The sequence below is a fragment of the Eschscholzia californica genome, unplaced genomic scaffold, assembly GCF_041429995.1.
Source record: "Eschscholzia californica isolate CP2 unplaced genomic scaffold, dmEscCali1.0.p SCAF_2, whole genome shotgun sequence".
NCBI lineage: Eukaryota > Viridiplantae > Streptophyta > Magnoliopsida > Ranunculales > Papaveraceae > Eschscholzia > Eschscholzia californica.
The window spans coordinates 12716055-12737007 of NW_028238309.1; the positions used below are offsets into that span (position 1 = coordinate 12716055).

The window sequence follows — 20953 nt, forward strand, 5'->3', positions numbered from 1 at the left end:
ACACAATCCAACACCGTAATGAAGAGTTTCTCCGGATGAATTTTTTTACCATACTAAGGCGTGCGTAAGCACATTATGGAAATCAGAGAACTTTTACTCAACATTTGTTGAGATTATGGAATTATTCTTGGTTTATTTGGTACTTAATCCTCTTCCAAAGGAATATGGATTTTTTCAAAATCTCCCACAACACACATAAGGAAAATTGGTCACCCTATGAACTTCTGACCATGTGTGTTCAAAAGGAAGAGAGTATAAAACGTGAGAAACTTGAAAGTACCCACTTTGTTTCTCATACTAAGGGAAGTACCAGGAAACACAACTATGTCAACTGTGAAGAAGGAAACAACTAAGCCAATAAAGTATCATGGCATTCAAGAATATTTCTTCTCCAAAAGGGTCGAACATCAAAAGAAAGATTGATTCTATCACTATTTTGTTTGCAAGCTCAAGAAATCTATGCATAAACTAAAATTTGCATCCGACTAATGGTATTAAAGTTTAATTTATATACCTTGAGGTTAGTGGGAGCAAGTATACATTATAGTCTTATATGTAGATGATATATACTTGCAAATAGTGATTTGAGTTTGCTACCTCATACGCTATGAAGCAATGACACAAGTAATACAGTTGAGAAGTTTCGTTTCTCGTCTCAAAATCGTCGATACTATAGAGAGACATTTATAGGTCCTTTGTGATGATTCTACTACGGTTTTCCTCTAATAAGGTGATAAGAGTGGGAATAGAAATAAATATATCGACATAAAGTATCTCTTGTCAAAGGAAAGTTAAAGAACATAAAGTGGCCACTAAGCATACAAGTAATAAGTTAATGATATTGCATTCCTATAACTAAGACATTGCCGGCACAATTGTTTTTAGATCATGTGGTGCAGAAGGATCTTAACTTATGTAATGCTTGACTATGTACTTTCTTTGACAATTTGAGATGTTTGGTTATTATGGACAGATCACCATATTTGTGCACGTGAAGAATAACCATCTCATATCCACTGTGATATTAAAGGAGGACCTGAGTAATTTTGTCAGAAATTACTCATTCAGAAGTTATGCTCATCAAGTGCTTAGTTAGAGAGCATATTACATTGTAACACATGGAAGGGAGCATTCACTTATCAAAATGTGACCGCTACGATTCGTGTGACATGTGGGCCAAGTGAGAGAATCTTGGACACGTCTCTTTTGGAGACTAAGGGTAGCCCACATTCCTAACTTCCCTCTGACTTGGTTTGACCAATTACTGATTTGAATTCAGTAATTCGTACATGTGTAGTGGGAATAATAATTTGGGAGATAAAGTTGGTTACAATAACCAACTCACTACCCCCTTCTTCGATGGAAAAGAAATGAGAGTAGTTACAATAACTGAAGGTCCCTAACCCCTCCTATTTTACTGCTTGTGTCTCTCCATCAAGGCATAGCAACAAATTTCCGGAGAGGATTGGGGTTAGAAGATCTTCAGTATCTTGCAGTTCCTATTTTTCTACTTAATCAACAATGGCTGAAGGTATGTAACTTCCGCACATATTAGAATTTAATTTTCTAACAGCAAAATGATAGGCAAATCAATATGTAAGAAAATGTTAACCTTTTGATGATTTCACCGAGGCACTTTTCGTAGAAGAGAGATTGATTCGTTTTGTAGAGGTAATATAAGGATTGAGGGATGTTTTTTTTTTAGGAAGGGAAAAGAGAGGAATACTGATTTTGGCCTCGAGGATTTAGGAATTTAAGATTACGTGTAACGTAACTTATCATTATGATTTAGGACTTTAGAAATATTGCCTTTGAGGTTATGGAGCATTCACCCTTGAGCATTTAGAACGACCAAGTAATTGTCATATTCTTCAACAAAAAAATGTTATAAGGGATGTGGCTGCCCATAAAATCATTGGTGATGCAAGGGACTTGGGTGCCTTTAATTTACCTTTTTCTTATCCAACTTATATCTATAGCAACCCACCATTTCTACCATACCACCTTGATGTGGTGTCACCTTATGGTAGCTCTATATGAGAAGTGTCACCTTATGGTAGCTCCATATGACAAGCGTTTGTGGTTAAGTGACACCACATCATGCAAGTGACAACACATGAGGTTATGTGTCACCATTCTACAACTCCATATGCAAAGTGTCATCTTGGTGGTGACAACACACCATGCAAGTGACAACACACCATGCAAGTGACAACACATAGGGTATGTGTCAACTTCCTATTACTTCTCCCACCCTATAAATAGATGTACTTGGTGTATTGTTTGTATGAGTTTGTAAGAGATGAGTTGGTAAGAGATGGAAAAGGTTTGGAAAGAATTCATCTAATAAAGTTTGGTTCAAGTTTATCTCTTTTATTTTAGTATAGCTCATTACCTATATCTCTTCCCCTTCTCTTAATTCCATTAAGTTGCATGCAAATATCGATACACATCGAAGTAAATAGACCGACAATTTACAACAAAAAAGTAATTGTCATATTAGTTCAACCAAAAAAAAAAATTTGTTATATTAGGCTACGGATGCACAAAGACTTCAGGCTATTGGCGCACCACAATGATTAGTGCTGAATATAAACGGTTAATATGCATTAATTCAACCTACTTAATGACTGATTTAGTGCTAAATCCAACGGTTGATATTAGTGTTGATCTGAGACGGACGGTCGGACTTGTCTCTTGGTTTGTCCTAGTCAGTATGTTTCAACCTGTTTTATTATATAGATATTTATCTATCTGTCTTTAAATCGACCGTGCTTTTGAACTAACTTTTCCATAAGAATAATCTACTAGGATGGATGACATCTATGGACCGGATGGAGTTTACTCAATTCTCATGCGCACCGACATTTTGAGAGACTATCTAGTGGTTATACATGAATGCTATTGAGTACTTTCCCGAAGGGGTAAGAGTCCAACTCAGGGCGTCTGATTCCTGCCCATGAATGTTTATAGTTTGAATTAAGTTTGCTACTTGGTGATTCAAAGTGTTATGCTATAGTTGAATGTCCCAAATCTTGATTTCCAATTAACCTGTCAAGTTTCTCTCATCTTCTTAAGTTCCATTTCAATAAAACATAAAAAGATTAGGAGACCTAGGACAAGGTCAAGATTTCATTATCAGTAATAGTTTTCAATGGTTTTTTCGTTTTACTTTGACTAAAAATCAGTTTATTTAACTATCAATTCTTCAATTAATTAATCAAAAACATTATCTAAGCATTTTTTGAACTTTAATCTAACTAATTACCATCACATTCTTGAGTCAATGAAAACAAACCACTAATGGTATTCAATTTTTTAGGATTATATTCATGTTTATTTGACTTATTTAAATGTTTATAAAAGTTGTTTACTTATAAGTTAAACCAATTGAGTAAGCAACCTTTGGTCATTCAAGAAGAACCTAGTCTTTTACTTTCATTTTCTTTTGATCAAGGTACAATTTTATTATAAGTTCGAAATAAAATAATGACCCGGTGATTCTTCAACCGTTAACAAGTGGACATCTATCGGGCATACATAAGCCTATCTTGAGGAGTCCATCTTGAGTTTGAATTTTGCCTAGACACGCCACCTACGAAAAGAAAATGAAAGTTTTAGGAATACTTTTTTCCATAAATCTTTCTAAGAAACGTTCGACAAATTTTTGTATTTTTAGTTTTCAACATTATAAATAACTTGGTGCCAAAAATTTAATCAAATATCTAGTATGTAAATTTTCGTAGCCATGACTTTCAACCAATCTGTTCTTCTTCCTCACCTTCTTGCAATACTTCCATTCTTCTTTCACTTTTACATATCCCATTGTTGTTATGAGTATGAAAGAACTAGTCTCTTGAGCTTTAAATCACTACTTAGTGATCCGTCAGGTCGTCTGTCGTCATGGCATGGCAGAAATTGTTGTTCTTGGCATGGAATCCATTGTTCTACTTCCTCTCATGTTGTTAAACTTGATCTTCGAAACCCATTTCCAGACACTTATATGAGAAACTACTACTCGGTAATCGTTAATATTTCCTCTAAATCAACTACACTTAATGGTACAATCTCTCCTTCGCTCTTTAATCTTACTCGTCTTGAATATCTTGATCTAAGCTACAACAATTTTCACTTCTCTGAAATCCCTCATAAGTTTTCCAATTTTAAGAGTCTAACTTATCTAAACCTTTCGAATTCAATATTTTCAGGCTCTGTTACAACACAATTTTCAAACCTTTCTTCATTAAGGTACCTCGATATTTCGTGTTCTATGCAAATAGTTGACTACTCATCTTTTTCCTATAACCTCAAAACTTTCCAAATTACACAATTATATACATTTTGTTATTTGTCTACTAGTAGTCTTTCTTCAAGAAATATAGATTGGGTAAGAGGGTTAGTCAATCTTAAGGTACTGTCTTTGGTTGGTGTTGATTTATCTCATTTGGTGTCTTCGACTTTGAAATGGGCTGCACCAATTTCTTCTCTTTCCGATCTTAGGGAGTTATACCTTTCTGATTGTCGTGTAACAAGTCTCATTCCTATAAATGAATTCCTTAACCTTTCACATTTATCTGTTCTTGCTATGGACTCTAACTTCCTAAACACCTCAATACCAATTCAACTTGCAAACTTTACTTCTCTTACATCCATTGACTTGAGCAATTCTCACTTGAAAGGTTCAATTCCTTATATTCCTCAACTTATGCGGCTTAACGTGAATTTCAACCCTGACCTCATTGTTGATCTTGCTCAAATGTTTGATCACCCATGGCCTAGACTCAAACATCTTTCCATATGTTCCACTCAAGTTATTGGACCAATTCCTAATTCTATTTTAAAAGCACCATTGTTGGTTTCTCTTTTGGCATCTAGTTGTTCAATACAAGGACCTTTACCTACTTCAATTACAAGTCTTTCACAATTGGAACATTTAGACCTCTCTCTCAACAACATAACAGGTTATCTTCCTTCTACAATCTCCAAACTACAAAATCTCAAAGTTCTTTATTTGCTGCAAAATAAGTTCCAAGGACCCATACCCAAATCGTTATGCGAAATTTTGTCTCTTCAAGTGCTTCTTTTAGGAAGTAATCGCTTAACAAAAACAATCCCAAGTTGCATCAATAAGCTTCGAAATCTCACTATGTTGGATGTTGCTGATAACTCTGTTGAAGGAACTTTCGAATTGAACTCTTTGATCAATGACTTAAACCTCCATTCCATAATGCTTAGTTCAAACAGGATAACTATAGATATAAACAGAAAGTGGCTTCCAACGAAATTTAAATTACAGACATTGGAGTTAGGATCTTGTAATATGACAGGAAATATCCCGTCTTTCATTTGTAACATGACTTCACTTACTAGATTACGGTTGTCTGGTAACAATCTAGTTGGATCTATCCCTCCCTGTCTCTTCAAACTACCAAATCTCTCTTATTTAGATCTCTCTAACAATAGCCTACAAGGTACGCTACCGCGTTCTCTTCACATTTCTATGTTTTATCCATCTCCAACACTTAATTTAGCAAACAACGACCTTGAAGGTCGTCTTCCTCTTCCCCCACAAAACATTGGAAGTTTTGATTTATCACAAAACAAATTTAGTGGTGGAATCTCAAATGAGGTAGGAGAAAGACTATCTAATGCTGGCTTCGTTTCATTATCTAGTAATGAACTTTCGGGTTCAATACCCTTCTCTTTGTGTTCAAAAGTAAATTTTTTGATGCATCTTGATCTCTCGAACAATACACTCTCGGAAACGATACCTTCTAGTCTACAACATTGCACTTCTTTGTTATCTTTAAACCTTGGCAAAAACAATCTCAATGGCAACGTTCCGAAAGCGTTGCAAAAATTGAGAAAACTCAAATATTTGCAACTAAACGAGAATAATTTCAGCGGTTCTTTTCCTAGTTTTGTAAAACAACTTCATGATCTGCAAGTTCTCAACCTTGAAAGCAACAATTTTGAGGGTAGTATACCAACTTTCATTTGCTCACATCAGAATCTTAAGATCATATCCTTGAGGTCAAACAAATTCAGTGGATCAATCCCATATGAGATTACTCATTTGCAAAACCTTCAAATCTTAGACTTGTCCATGAATAAACTCTCTGGTCTAATTCCTAAGAACATGGGAAATTTGAAGATGCTAACCAGTAGACCGAACACGAAATTCATTCTTGGAGATGTTGTCTCATTTATGTATTCAGGGGTGCAGCTCCAAATGGTAACCAAAGGAAACTTGCAACACTTTGAATCTGTACACAACTACAATTCGGGGATTGATCTTTCGTCCAACTATCTAGAAGGAAACATACCACAAGAGATGGGTTTATTGAAAGGACTAGCAATGCTAAACTTATCGCGTAATCATATTTCGGGTAAAATACCGACAAGTTTAGGAAACATGAGAGGCTTAGAGTCTTTAGATCTTAGCTTCAACAAATTAGATGGAGATATACCATTGTCTTTAACATCAATAGACTCTCTTGGTGCATTGAACTTATCTTATAATAACTTGAATGGTGTAGTTCCAAGAGGGCAACATTTTGATACGTTAAGTGTCGATGGTTCGGCTTACATTGGTAATCCACTCTTATGTGGGTACCCGACGAAGAAAATATGTGATAAGAGTAATGATTCTAATACGAATAATGAAGAAGAAGAAGATGATGATGAAGATTCAAGAGACAAATGGTTGTTTTATGGTGTTGTTGTTATAGGCTTTGGAGTTGGGTTTTGGGGCTTGTTCTTGGTTTTGCTTATAAGGAAAGAGAAATGGTGGTCTGGGTATTGGAGAGGGGTTGATAGTTTGTCATTAAGAATGTTTAGATGTATTTCAAAAAGAAATGGGAGAACCTAGGTCTTGTATAGGTATTGTTACCATTGTATTTTTGGCCATTCAATTAAATTTTTAGAGGCTCTTTTGTAGAATTTACTTGTTGTTAAAAAGAAAACATACACCAACGACTCCGTGGCCCAATGGATAAGGCGCTGGTCTACGAAACCAGAGATTCTGGGTTCGATCCCCAGCGGAGTCGCCTCTTTCGTATCATTTTTGGTCAATTTTTTGTGCTTTTCTGTATTGTGATCTTCTTGGTGTCTATGGTTTTGGGGTATCACGACAACATTATAACAAAACCTAACTCTTAAGTTAGATCACAAGTTTCATCTATATCTTATTGGTTCAGTCCTTAGTTTGGCGCAATTTTTAACTGAAAATTTAACTTTCTAATCATCAATTCATCGTTTATGAACAGTCAGATCACAAATTAGGTCAAGTTGGTGCACTAGATCTAATATAATCATACCCTACTTAGCTTGCTCATTCATTGCATTAACAACTAACTCAATAATTCATCAACATAATTTTTCTTTCCGTATTCATAGTAATTGTTGTCAGCTTGTCCAGATCGATTTTCATTGAATCCAAACTTAAGTTATAAACTCTCGAATGTACTTCCTTATGCCATTTTTTTTCAGATAATTGGAGTACATTTACTTATCTAATATTTCGAGATAATGACAATTTAATTACTAAAAATTTATATTCGATTTTCGAACATAATCACCCTTAAATTTTTTTTTTACATTTTTACACCCATCATTAATTCAAACTCACCAAAATCAACTTTTCCATCAAAATTCAAATCAACAGCTTGAATCATCTTCTCAAATTGACCCATATCCCATCCTTTAGCTAACCCTAAACATTCAAGAACTCTTTTAATTTCACTTGCTTCTATAAACCCATCTCCATCTTCATCAAAAACTGTAAAAGCATGTTTTAAAAGCTCAACTCTCTTTATCCCATCTTGATCATCCATTCCATCAACAATTTCTTCAACTTTAAGTTCTTGATCTTCTTCATTACTACCTGGAAGTTCAAATCCATTTCCATCTCTTGTAGTACCACCTATTAAACCTAAATTTTCGACCACTAGACGTGCCTTTTCTTTCTTTATTCTTCCCTCTGAATTCATTCCAAAAACAGTTGTTAATGCTTCAGCTGCTAAATCATCAAATTGTGTTGTGTTTAGTGGCTTGGAAGCCTGTTTTTTAGGTGACTCTTCGTAGTCAATCCTCGGTGATCTGAACGATTGTAGCGCACCACCGATAAACTGTGAGCACGCTCCGACGATACCAACCATTTTAGAAAGTACAACTAGATTAAAATTATGAAAAAAAATAAACAAGAGGAAATTAATGAAGACTAGCAAACAAGGAAAAGAAAAACTAGCTAGGTTTTTGTTTATGTTTGTAGTATTTTGAGCATTTATATAGATAAGGAGAAGACAATTTAAATATTGTATTATTAGGCCCAATAAGAAGATTTTATTTATATTTTTAATCATGTGGTTGTGCATGCATCGTGTACGTGTTTCCAAAATCTACAAAACGTAAAAATTGGAGTACTTGGATTAATTTAGCAGAATTCTGATGTGCAATAATTGCGTATGCCAACGACTGCTTGGCCAGTTAGTTGTGCATCTACTTCGAAAATCCGAAAGTCACAGGTTCAATAAAGGTAAGGTAGGAATGAACTTTCATGCTTCTAGATCAAATAGCCTTAAAGATCTTTACATGATTTTTAGGACCAAGATGTATTTCATGATAGTAATATCAGACTTATTCAATTCATGTATCTACTCCTGATGTGTATGTTCTATATTGAATGTAATGACTCTTCCTACAGAAAAATAATAATAACGGGTATTAGTAGTACATTTAACCACTAAACTAGTAAAATGTCCTTTTAGATAAACTAATGCAAAAGATGCTAGTTGCTCATACAATACTCAATATCAAGGCCCGAAAAATAAATATATTATTAGTTTTTATATCTTTTAAATCTTCAATTTGAATATATTAAATATAATTTTTCGGATCTGGTGTATGACATAACTTAATCTTGATGTGCGCAAGCCACTCACTAAAGTTATTTTTCTGCTCCACGATATTATTGGTCTAACTAAGACTAATTAAATTCCAATGACACTAGATCCCACTTTCTCAAGACAGCCTAGCTGTGGCTAGTATTATTGAACCAAGCAGCAATAACAATATGGTTCCTGGCAGATTCGTGATTCGGTGTTTATTTTGTACAGTGATAGAAATGTAATTTTGGTACTTTTTTTTATAAGATTGAGTAATTTACACATCGGTTTTGTCATTAGGGAAATTTGACCAAAACTCACTAAAAAATTTGAGTTTTGGTTAAAAAGGATTTATCAACTTTTTATAGGCTTCAGCTCCCTATGACATTTTTGTAAACAATCTAATATAGGGAAAAGACGAAACTGACCTTATTGCAAACCAGTTTGCAAACGAGATTGCAAACCAGTTTGCAAAGCTCTGCAAACCAGATTGCAAAGCTTTGCAAGACAAATCAAATTGCAAAGTAGTGCAAACTAGTTTGCAAAGCTCTGCAAACCAGATTGCAAAGTGTGTGCAAAGTCATTGCAAGGCAAACCAGATTGCAAAGCAAAGAAAACGGGATTGCAAAGCTCTGCACACCAGATTGCAAAGCAGTGCAAACCAGTTTGCAAAGCTCTGTAAACCAGATTGCAAAGCAGTGCAAACCAGTTTGCAAAGCTCTGTAAACCAGATTGCAAAAGCAGTGCAAACCAGTTTGCAAAGCTTCACAAGCTAAGATTCTAATGGCAATTTCAGAGTGCTTTTAGAATTGTCTTTCAAGACTATTTCCAAACTACATGTGGGGCCTAAAAAGACAAAAAAATAACTTGTCTTTCTGACAAAAAAAAACATGAAATTGGGCCTCCGGCCCAATTTCCTGTTGTCATTACAACGTAACTTTTTTAATACTATCCATTAAATTTTACAGATTTTAAATAGGTTTTGTGATACACCAATTTAATTAGTATTTAAATAATTAATATGAAAATATAATCTATATAAGATAGAATATAATGAAATTATCCATGAAATATAGCATAGAGTAGGGAGAAAGGGTCAAAGGGATACAAGATAAAGAGATGAGATAGAGGAAGAAGAGTAAGAGCGAGAGAAGAAAAAGACAAAAGAATAGAGAAAGGAAAAGAGAGGGAATAAAGAAACAAATGGAAACTTGAAAGAAAGAAAGAGATAGAGAGAGAAAGGGGGAGAAAGAGAGATAAGGGAAAGAAGGATGAAGAAAGAGGAGAAAAACTAATTATGTTGTAATGTGTGATATTCGACGTTCGAACCCGAACATTAGTTAGCTTTGACCAGTCAAAAAGTCAACAGATTGACATGAGCAACACGTATTGGCCTCATCAGCATGTACAACAGACAAGCCTTTAATAAAGTAAACAGAGAGGTGGATCCAATCAAGCTCTACCACCTGATCTCTAATCTAACCGGGGATATCATAGGGGCCCAATACGAGTGTCCTGGGCATTTGAAATCTGACAAAGAATGAAGACAAATAGAGAGGTGGATATGAGTAATGCATGTGCCTGCTTTGACCAAAGAGACGAAGCAGTAGGTTTGTAGAAGTAAGCTTGGCACCTTGAGCTTCGCTCCAAAAAAATACGGTTGCGCAAAAGACCAGATCACACCAAATATATACTTTCGAAATTGGAATTGTTACTGACAAATATACGACTGTGCCACATGGTTATCCGTTGATTGTGAATTGATGTCGTCTTACAAACCTATAAGTATAACACAACTTTGCTTTGAAAATTGAGTTGAATTCAATCTGAACAATTTCATTAATATTGTGCCTGCACAGTACTGAAATGACTTGAGCATCGGCGTGTCCTTGCAGGTATCCCCATCCGAAGTCTCCATAAGTGGACGAATAAGTAATCAATCAAGAATTATCTGGTTATATTTTTTATGTGATATCCGAAAAACTACTTTTCTACATCACTAATACATATTGTTTTATCTAACTCCAATGAACCTATTAGTAGTTTAATGGTAGATTAAAGAGTTATTTAGTCCATACATCTGCAAAAAAGTATTTTTGAGATAACACAAATTACAACCCCAGTAGACCTCATGAGTTTGCTATTACCCTCTTTAGTAAGAATCTTATTCCTCTTCAAATGTGACCCATAAGAATCACATTGGATTCTTGTGTGCCAAATCCAAGGGGCACTTCATAAATTGGGGGGCCATATTCATATAGAATTCATGTGGCTTGTCCAATTTTTATGGTGGAAGGGGCACTAAATACTTAAGTATTAGTGCATGGTATCCATCAATTACAATAATACAATTAAGCTTACTACAGAGAATATACAGGATGTGAGGACATATCCTGCAAATACCAGCTATATTAATTTGGTATTTTTCAATTATTAAATAATAATATATTTAATTTAATGCAATTAATATGGAATAATATGCTTGATCCAACCCTACATTATTGCCCACTTGACCATTTATGCCGTTTTCCTTTTAATTTTACCAAGATAGACAATATAGATCGGTAATAATGAAAATCCATCAGTCAAAAGGTTAATCTAGAAGTTGGTGTATTACTATATTAAAAAATACCGCATTTTAGTTTTATGTGTTTTTATTTTGGTTCTAACGGGATATACATACATGATTTCAGACAAAAAAAAACTATTTGTACAACAAATTATAATATAATTACACAAAAAGATTGTATTTCCAAAAATAGTACTTTTCTAGTAATTTTATTCATTGTTTTAGTAAGTTATAAACCATTTTACATATCTGTGATTATTTTAATAAGGGAAATGATAAAATTACAAAAGATTTTGACAAAAAAAGGTTCCCAACTGATGTGGCGGGTGTGGTTTCAAACTTTGACCAAATCTAGGCCGTTGATAGATGAAAATCACAACCGCCACATCAGCTGGGAACTTTTTTTTGTCAAAATCTTTTGTGATTCTAGCATCTCTCTTTTAATAATATTTGTTGTATAACAGTGTGAGTTTATTGGGTCACACCTGAATACTCTTTCTTTTTTGTCGTAAGAAATATACTATTGAAAACCGGATTACAAGTGAGCATTGTTTGGGCTATCATGAACTAAGTCTTTCCATAATACGGATTTTGTAGCTCTATTAGCTAGGATACGTGCTTTCTCGTTATACTTTTGTTACAATAAGATAATTCTAAGTTAGTAAATGTTTTCTATGATTCTTCTATTCTCTTCAAGGTAGCTTGAGATATCCAATGACGGGTGGTTCCTTTACGTTATAAGTAGTATATGAGTGTTTGATTGTCGCCTTTTGTAATAATGTGATTATTGTTAGAGAGTTCCCTCCATTGTAAACTTGTAAAGATTACCTAGTTGATGAGTTTGGCGGTCAATGTCTTTTCAAGTATTAAGAATCACAAATTAAACATGTCAATTTAATTCGAGCTACTAAAAAGTGTGATTAATATATCATTAACAAAAAAAGAAAAGTGTGATTAATATAAAAATTCACAATGTCTACTTTTATGTCCTAACGCCTACCAACTCCACTAGCTAAACCAGCGGGTGGTAATATTTGTATATGGTCAAAGTCGGCCAGATAGTTAATGCCCTTCTGGCCTTCCAAGGTTGTGTTCAAGGACTCAAGGAGTCCTTTCATCAAAAAAAAAAGGACTCAAGGAGGGAGATGCATAGTTGCCTAGTTGGTGAGTTTGGTAGTTTAGGTCTTTTAGGGTTTAGGATGTGGGACGTGGGCGTTTTAGGGTAATCTTGGTGGTTTAGAGGGTGGGGGACACAATTGGTGCCTTGCTGTTTAGAGTTTAAGGTGGGACACATAATGCCTCACTGGTTTACGATTTTTGGTGAGGGCCACGTACTTGTGATTTAGGGCTCTTTTGAGATTCAATATTAGGGCATTCGTGTAGTTTTTTTTTTCGGGAAAGGCATTTGGGTAATCTATCAACTTTTTTATGTTATTTAATTTAAGATTATGAACATAATTTTGGAAAGAATTTAGAATAAACAATTGTCGTTGTTAATGATCTGAGAAGTTATTTTGAGAATAAAGGTAACTATGAAAAAAAAATTCTAAGAGTTAAAGTTAGCTGACAATTTAAGAAAGGGAATTAATTTTGAATTTACGAAAAATATGGGGTCAAAAATAGCTTGTCAACAAATTAGAGGGTCAAAAAAAGATAATCCAAACTAAAAATTAAGGAACTTCTTAAAAATATGACTCCTTGGCCCTTGCAATGGGGGAGTGCGGGGGTAACAACTCGCACACTCCACTTTTTATTTGAAATATTCAACGAGTAATAGGGTCCGACCGACCCATTACAAAGGAGTCAAACAATGGCAATAAAGAATAAACTAATCAAGCAAACAATGTCAAAGAAATAGCAAAATCTAAATACTACTAGCGCCGGATTCTGAGTACGGCTCTCTTGTCTTCCTGTAAAATCTTTGCCAATTCTGTCGGTATCGACTTCGGTAGTAACTCTAGAAAACCCGTACTAGATTTCAATTTTGAGAGGAAACCTGCCGCCTGATTTAACTCCAACATTACTGCGGGCTAACAAAAAGATAGAACGGTGTGGTTCTAGATCAAAGTCAAAGGTTGATCCCCATGTATCTAGTGTCTGTGAAATAGTACCAAGATAACCATCAGGTATGATTGACCTTTACATCTTTGCAATATTGTTTTTTGGAAGAGACAAAGAGTAGTTCATCAAGTGAACAAAAGACAATTGTTTCCTGAGAAAGCGATCCAAAACTTTACAAATACAAGATCAGTATTGCTGAGCCAAATGTCATTCAGCTTTGATCAATATAGAAGTTAACATATTATCTTAAGCTACAAAAGTTGATACCCACGTGCAAAAAGAACAAACCCTTGATAGACCATCAAAGGAGTGGATTGGACATAGTTCTACCACCTTACCCCAACTCTAATCAAAGAGATTGGTGGGATGTCCAATAATAATTAGAATAATGGAGACCACCGACGGGTCAGTTTCTCAAAATAAACGTAGATGCATCTTTCACCTCTATTGATACTAACATTAGAATGGGTTTTTTTTTTTTTTGTTGAACTACATTAGAATGGGTTTGATTGTGCATAATGCTGAATCAAAATTTATATAAGCTACTGCTAGAGCTAGAAAACAGTGAAGAAAGTGAAGCTATAACTATCCTTAATGGCCTTCTCTGGGCTGAGGAGCACCATTACCAGTCTATAATCATAGAAAGTGACAATATCAACATCATAAAGAATATCTAGAACAAGAGGCATGCAGTCCACTGGGAATCTCTGACTCATATTAGAAGAATTCGAGAAATCAGAAACCGTCTTCCTAACTTCCAATTCAGTTAGACTAAAAGACAGTTGAACTCACATGCAGACAAGTTAGCAAAATGGGCTCGAAAGAAAAATAAAACCAAGACGTAGAAGAATGTACCTTATCTTTTTGTAAACAAGTATTGTAATAACGTTCTAGTTAATTAATGTTATGAACAGTTTCAACAAAAAATAATAATAATTAGAATAATTAAAAAAGGTGACAATTAGTGACCTCTCTAAAAAAATATTAAAATGTCGCCTTGAGGAGGTGGAGACACTTTCTGCCACTGTTTTTACATTACTTTGTTTGGATCGTGCCATTAAAAATTAAAATAAGTCCTAGCAACACTTCCAAACTCTTAACAAAAAAAAAAAAAATAGCAACACTTCCAAACCACTACCTACCATATAAAAAATGAATGAAGGAATATTTACTTAATCTTTATATGTAAACAATGGACAACAACAGTCGACTAGCTACTTATAGGACAAATTCAGTCCATATATTGAATAGAATTTAAAGTGGAATGTGAAGATCTCTCTAATTTATTGTGGGTAGAGATTGTCATTTATTAGGAGGATCATAACACCTTTAGAAAAGAGAGGAGCATATCAATTTTGGAATACGTAGAAAACGCGTTTGTTTGGTTGTTAAAGGAGAACCTGTGCATATTATATTACAAGGATAGATCTGATGATCCCACCATCACATGACAGCTGTCGTTAGTTGATTTGTCGTCGATAGTTGTTGAAATGTTTATACATAGCCGTGTTTGATTAAAAAAAATGCACTACCAAAAAAGATCGGTCATGGAGCCACTACGAAAATCATGCTGCAACTGGCAAAAATTACTGAAATTCCCGTGTTATGAAAAGAACTTTACATAAATTCTCATGTTTCTTTTATAACTACATATATCTCCATTTTCTGTTATATTTGACGAAAAAACGCCGTTAGGGATAGTGAAATTACATGTTAGTCCATTTGCTAAATAACCAAGGAGTCTGAAACCAAAAAAGTTGGGGCGCCTTCGGTAGGATGCAAAGGCACTTATAACACCAACCCTTCTTCTCCTTTACTCACTCGATGAACCCAGGCTGAAGGATATATGTCCTTAAGGTCTAAAGGTATATCCTTCCGAAGGAATGTCCTTCGACCAAGATGACAATGCGTACGATTTGGCTCATAGGATAATGATGACCTTATTTAGAAGATTAATCAATCCGGTTCAATTAGGAGTCGTAATGCTTAGCTAGAAATCGCTTACGACTGTCGGATCACTTCAGTTATCCGCGACTAACATATACCGGATCCTACAATGGGTTACACATAAGAATGGTAACTTGAACAACGAGAACGAGAACTAGCATATAGATGGATATGATCCAGTCTGATAGTGCTTAAAAGATAGAAAAGAATCGGGCTCGAAAGGGAAGCCCAAAAGGAGCAAAACCCGCTTTCGACCCAATTAAGGAAATCCCTTAAAGCGAGATCCATGGCCGGCCAAACGAGGGGTATTGGGCCGGACAAGACTAAGCCCAAAGGGTTAGTCTGGTCGGCCAAAGCTAAGGGAAACCCTAATAGGACTTTGGTCTTAATAGGGATTCCCAGTTAGATAAGACTCTAACTAAAGCTTATTTTTTCTGAGGGACTTTTAGGAATCCTTATTTGAGTAGAACTCTAATAAGGTATTGCCTATATAAGGACCAACTTAGAGTTCAGAAAAGGTGTGGAATTTTCTCAGAAGAAAGTCATCTCTCTCATACATCTCAGAGAAAGAAGAAGATTTTAGAGAAAAGGTTCCCATTCTATCGATCACGTCTAGAAGAAGGAGTTCTTCACCTCAACCTACAAGAAGGTCCTAGCTGACTGAAAGGAGGGAGTTTAAGTTATACATTCGGTGTCTCAAGTAGAGGAGCTACACTTGAAGCTCTTTATCTTTCGAATATTGGTCGAGATTTAGTTCGTGGAAAATCGAATAGAGGTATTCTTCTTCCTTTCTAGTTCATAGTTAGTTCATGTATATGATCCTGAATAACTTAGTGTTAAACATTAGATGTTTGAGATTCTGCTACCAACACTAGTTAGATGATTAGGGTAGTCTTAGAGACATACGAAACCCAACTGTGGCATCACGAGCCGTTTGCATGAAACTATCTTTGGCTAGAACGAATTAGATTCAAAACTTGAAATTGATAGATAGATTTGTTTGAATAGAGATTCAGACATATTCTTGATTAGTTTGAATTAGATTTAGACGTAATCAAACACGTATTTGAAAGAGTTTCAATGCATCGAATCATTAGATTTTGATGTTTTTTAGAAGGGTTTTCGAAAACGAATCTAATGGATTATAGATTTTGAAAAACGGGTTTCAAAATCATGAATTTTGGGTGTTGAGTAGTGAAAAACATCAATTTTTCACCATGAAAACAGTAGGTTGGAAGAAGAAGAAGCAGCTCGGGTTGGCAGTTTCCAAAAATTTGAAAACTGCACATGTGCTGTGAAGGAGTTGAAGGAGATGTCCTTCGACCAAGGTGACAATGCGAACAATTTTTCGGATAGGACAATTGATGTGGAAGATCATCAAGTCCGATTGATTTAGGGATCGTAGAGTTGTAGCTAGAGACCAACTACGATCGTCGAATTACGAAGTAATTCGCGGCTAACTTCGATCGGATCCTACAACGGGTTACACATAAGAGTGACAAATTGATCTAGGATATGACTAGTGGGAGTGAGATATAATCATGGGAGTGTCCCATAAACATATCTCATAGGCCTAAAAAGGAATTAGGCAAAGATAGTACAAAAAGGCCAAAAACAGGGTTTTTGGGCCTAGACCGGTTCGGGTACTTCTAGGACTCGGATTGGGCTGAATTTTGGAGGGTTAGTTGCTGATATAATAAACATTATATCTGCCAATTTTCGTGGTGTTTGGACACCTCCTCCTTAGGGAATTGAGAAAATACCAATAGTTGCTATTTTCGACTATTTCCCTAAATCTTATTCTAAAGGGTGTTTTAGGAAACCTAAAAGGAGGTGGATTCTTATTAGGGTTCTATATAAACACTCTTAGGGCAGAGAATAAGGTGTGGAATTTCTCTCTAAGCTTTCTTACTCTACCACATCAAGTAGAGAGGAGAAAGTGAGCTAATTCCCATTAACTATCAATCTAGTCAAAGAAGAAGGTGTTCTTCTTTTCCAACCACCATTGGTGTACTAGCTATACAACAAGGTGGGAGATCAAATTGATTGCTCGTGTCCCAAGTAGAGGAGCTACACTTGAAGCTCTTGGTCTTCTTCAATCAATTCAACTAGTTCGAGGGAAAAGCGATTAAGGTAATCTACTATCTCCATTAGATTAATTACTAGTTTTGCATGTGATCCTGGGAATACTAGTGTAGACATTAGATGTCATATTTCCGCTATAAACACTAGTAGAAGGGTGTAAATCCCTACAGTGGCGTCAGAGCCTCTTGCTATTAACTAGTTTTTGCTAAGAATCGAACTAATTCATATGCTTGATAGTTTGAAAATTGAGTTTATAAAAGTATTTAAAAGGTGTTTTAAAAGGTATTTTTAACTCATAATTTGATAGGATTCAATAAATTTTCAAATTGAGAATCACATTGATGATTAAAAGTGTTTTAAGAGTCTCAATTTGATTGAATTTCAAACTAATCCATGCTTGATTAAATTGATAGTTATGTTTAAAAAGATTTTAAAACATAAAATTTGATTAATTTTGAATTGGATTCAAAGATTTTTCAAAATTGATTTCAAAATTGTTCTTTGAAAAATTTCAAAAACCTAGATTTTGATCCAAAATTGGTTTGATTAAGAGTTGTTTTTAAGTTTTGGAAACTTTTGAAAAACAAAATTTTGGAATTTTAGAATTTTAGAAGTGTTCTAAAAAGAGTAGTTTTGACTTTAGGAAGCTCTCAAAACAAATTTGGAAAAATTTAAAAGTTTCTAAAAGTTTTAAAAAAAATTTAGAAGTGTTCTAAAAGGAATTTCAAAAATTTAAGAAAAGTTTTAAAATTGGAAAATAGCAACTTAGAGTTGCATAAGAAAAAAAAAAAAAAAAAAATTTCTTTTTGGAAACTAGGGTTTTGAAAAACCCTAGTGTCCGGCCAGGAAGCTTCCTGGCCGGACCAGAAGCTTCCTGGCCGGACCAGAAGCTCCTGGATGCGTCCTCTGGACGCGTCCAGAGCAGCTGCTGAGACGCGTCTTGAAGACGCGACCAGCAGCTGCGACAGAAGCTTCTGGACGCATCTTTGAGACGCGTCCAGAGCAGCTACTAAGGACGCGTCTTGAAGACGCGTCCAGGTCGCGTCTTGAAGACGCGACCAGCAGCTGCGAAGGAGCTTCCTGGACGCGTCTAGGACGCGTCCAGAGCACTCGACCAGACGCGTCTTGGAGACGCGTCTGGGAGGTTCTGGGTGTCTCGGACTAGTCCGAGACACCTAGTGCTGGTCCGGTCCAGTACCAGACACGTCTAGGACGCGTCTGGTACATGGACTAGCGTCCTGGCTCCGGCCAGGACGAGACCAGGCCTTGATAGGCCTCGGCCAGGACATGCCGGCCCTATGGGCCGTGCTATGTCCGGACCTTGTCCGAGCCCTTTTTGGGCTTGGGCCGGGACTTGTCTAGGACTTGTCCCGGGCTTTTTCGAGGCTTTTCGGACCACGAAAAGGGACCATCATTCGAGTGGGAGTTTTTGCCAAAAATTTTTCCGATTCCAACCAAATAATTCCAAAATCAATCCGGGCCATCCAATAGCCCAAAACGGATTTCTCTTTAAATTGATTTATGAAATCATTAAGAATCGAACCAATATTTTTTCCGAAATTGACCCGGGCTTTCTCGAGCCCAAAACGGAGTTTTTCTTAAAGATGATTTTAGAAATCATAAAAGATAAAACCGGAAAGCACCACTAGTAGAATTCTTCGAATTTAGACTTAAGGTCCGTAATGTGACATGTGATGTCAACAAAAGTATCTCCCAAGATAATCATGCATATATAATTCTTAGCCTTGATATATTATATGATTGCATGTGATGTGAATGCGGGAAACTAGTATGGCCATAGATTTATTTCTTTATTCTTGTTTTAAGCACGGATAGGTGCATGCTTTGTAATTAATTTTAATTTCAAGTTTACACGATCTGCGAATCGTTAGAGTCTTGTAATTAGAGTTTAGGGTCTATGAGTCCATTGAAGAAACTCGAGGATGAAATCCAAAGGCGAGTGGGAGAAATCAATGGAGGTTCAAAGATGGTGATCTAAGACGAACCAAAAGGCGAAACAAGAAGAAAACCAAGTGTGATTAGATCTTCTAGGTTAGGGGCCATACTAGGATCCATGTCTGCTTGATTTACTTTCTCGCGCGCATTTACTTACTTATTTACGCTTTATGTCGTGGATGTTAGTTAGGCTAAATAGTTCACTATAACAAACGCCAGACTAGCGTAAAAGTCCCCAAAAGTAATCTTGAGTAATCGCCTATCCAGATTAAGACACTCGTTGCGCCCTTGTTCGAGGAAGGTGGGTCGGCCTTCGCAGAGTACCTCCTCTACCTTGGGACAATGCGGGTAGGTCTATAGAAGAGGCCTACACGTCTAAATGGTTCTACTCAACGAGATCAGCAAGAGAGTCTTGGATAATCGAGGCAAAAGGATAGATTAGTCATTCATTAATGAAATCTATCAACCAAGAGTCATAAGGTATGATCAGTGAAGTAGTTCGCTCACCCGGAACGACGGAGTCAAAGGGTAGGGCCTTCGTCCGCTTTACTTCGAAGAACTGGGGTCTTGGAATCACTTATTCAATCGGGGACGATTTTATATTGGATAATGTGGGAAAACTAATGTTTTTCAAAAATGATAACGAGTTTTAAAACTTTGCCATTACTTTATGTAGTTTTAAAAATGACACAAGGAAACAAGTTCGACCTTGGAACATACCTAAGGAAGGTGTTAAACGAAAACATCCATGAAGGAAGGAATCGGGAGATACTTCAAATATTGGATGGAGAGTTTAAAAACAAGCTAAATGTCTCAGACTATCCATTTTTGGATTTTTTGACTGCTAAGGAAATAGAGCATCAAGAGGATGATCAAAAGAGGGCAGAACCAGAATCAATGACTTCTCGATTGTTATCAGCCATGGAGGCTACTCTTAACGACAAACCTCTGAACATGGAAGTCCCCTCCATCACTCCGAAAACTGAGGATTCAATCCGAAGCAAAGCGAGAGTGGAGAGGTTTGATACAACCAGTAAATTATTGCGTCTGCGCCTCGAGAAAGGAAAACCAGTAGGTCCTCATGTTCGGCAAATGATAGAACTCTTTGCTAAACTAGAAGAGCTGGGTTCTCCTGTTAGCCAATCGGCGGCTAATGACATGGTCCTCTATTCACTTCATGAAGGGGTCAATCTATTTAAGATGGAATATGCGATGAATGGATGGAACAAGCCTTTAGAGGAACTTGATGCAATGCTTCAGGCAGCAGAACGACTAACAATGGACTTGGAGCCAAAGAATAAGATTCTTGTGGCTCAAGAGAACAAGAGGCAGAAGAAGAAACCCGCGTTAAAAGGAAAAGGCAAACGTATTGCTAAACCTCAAAACAAAGGTATTCAATCTACGTCAAGATGTTTCTACTGCAGTGGCATAGGCCACTGGAAAAGAAACT

The 20953-nt window shown here is 35.9% G+C and overlaps 2 protein-coding genes and 1 non-coding gene across 3 annotated transcripts; 2 read left to right on the forward strand and 1 right to left on the reverse strand.

Moving 5' to 3' along the window:
• Positions 1–358: 358 nt before the first annotated feature.
• LOC147556304 (uncharacterized) lies at positions 359–6942 on the forward strand. Its single transcript, XM_086663130.1, has one exon. It carries the CDS (start codon positions 3749–3751, stop codon positions 6869–6871), a length of 3123 nt encoding a protein of 1040 aa, XP_086519256.1. The 5' UTR covers positions 359–3748; the 3' UTR covers positions 6872–6942.
• Positions 6943–6976: 34 nt separating this feature from the next.
• Positions 6977–7049, forward strand: TRNAR-ACG (transfer RNA arginine (anticodon ACG)). The gene has a single exon. It is a non-coding gene; the product is annotated as a tRNA-Arg (tRNA).
• Positions 7050–7443: 394 nt separating this feature from the next.
• On the reverse strand, positions 7444–8256 carry LOC147556306 (calmodulin-like protein 2). The gene has a single exon (XM_086663140.1). It carries the CDS (start codon positions 8157–8159, stop codon positions 7596–7598), a length of 564 nt encoding a protein of 187 aa, XP_086519266.1. The 5' UTR covers positions 8160–8256; the 3' UTR covers positions 7444–7595.
• Positions 8257–20953: the final 12697 nt, after the last annotated feature.

Excerpts from the sequence above, each read along its gene's own strand:
- LOC147556304 (XM_086663130.1), top strand. The coding sequence starts at position 3,749 with ATGACTTTCAACCAATCTGTTCTTCTTCCTCACCTTCTTGCAATACTT.
- LOC147556306 (XM_086663140.1), bottom strand. The coding sequence starts at position 8,159 with ATGGTTGGTATCGTCGGAGCGTGCTCACAGTTTATCGGTGGTGCGCTA.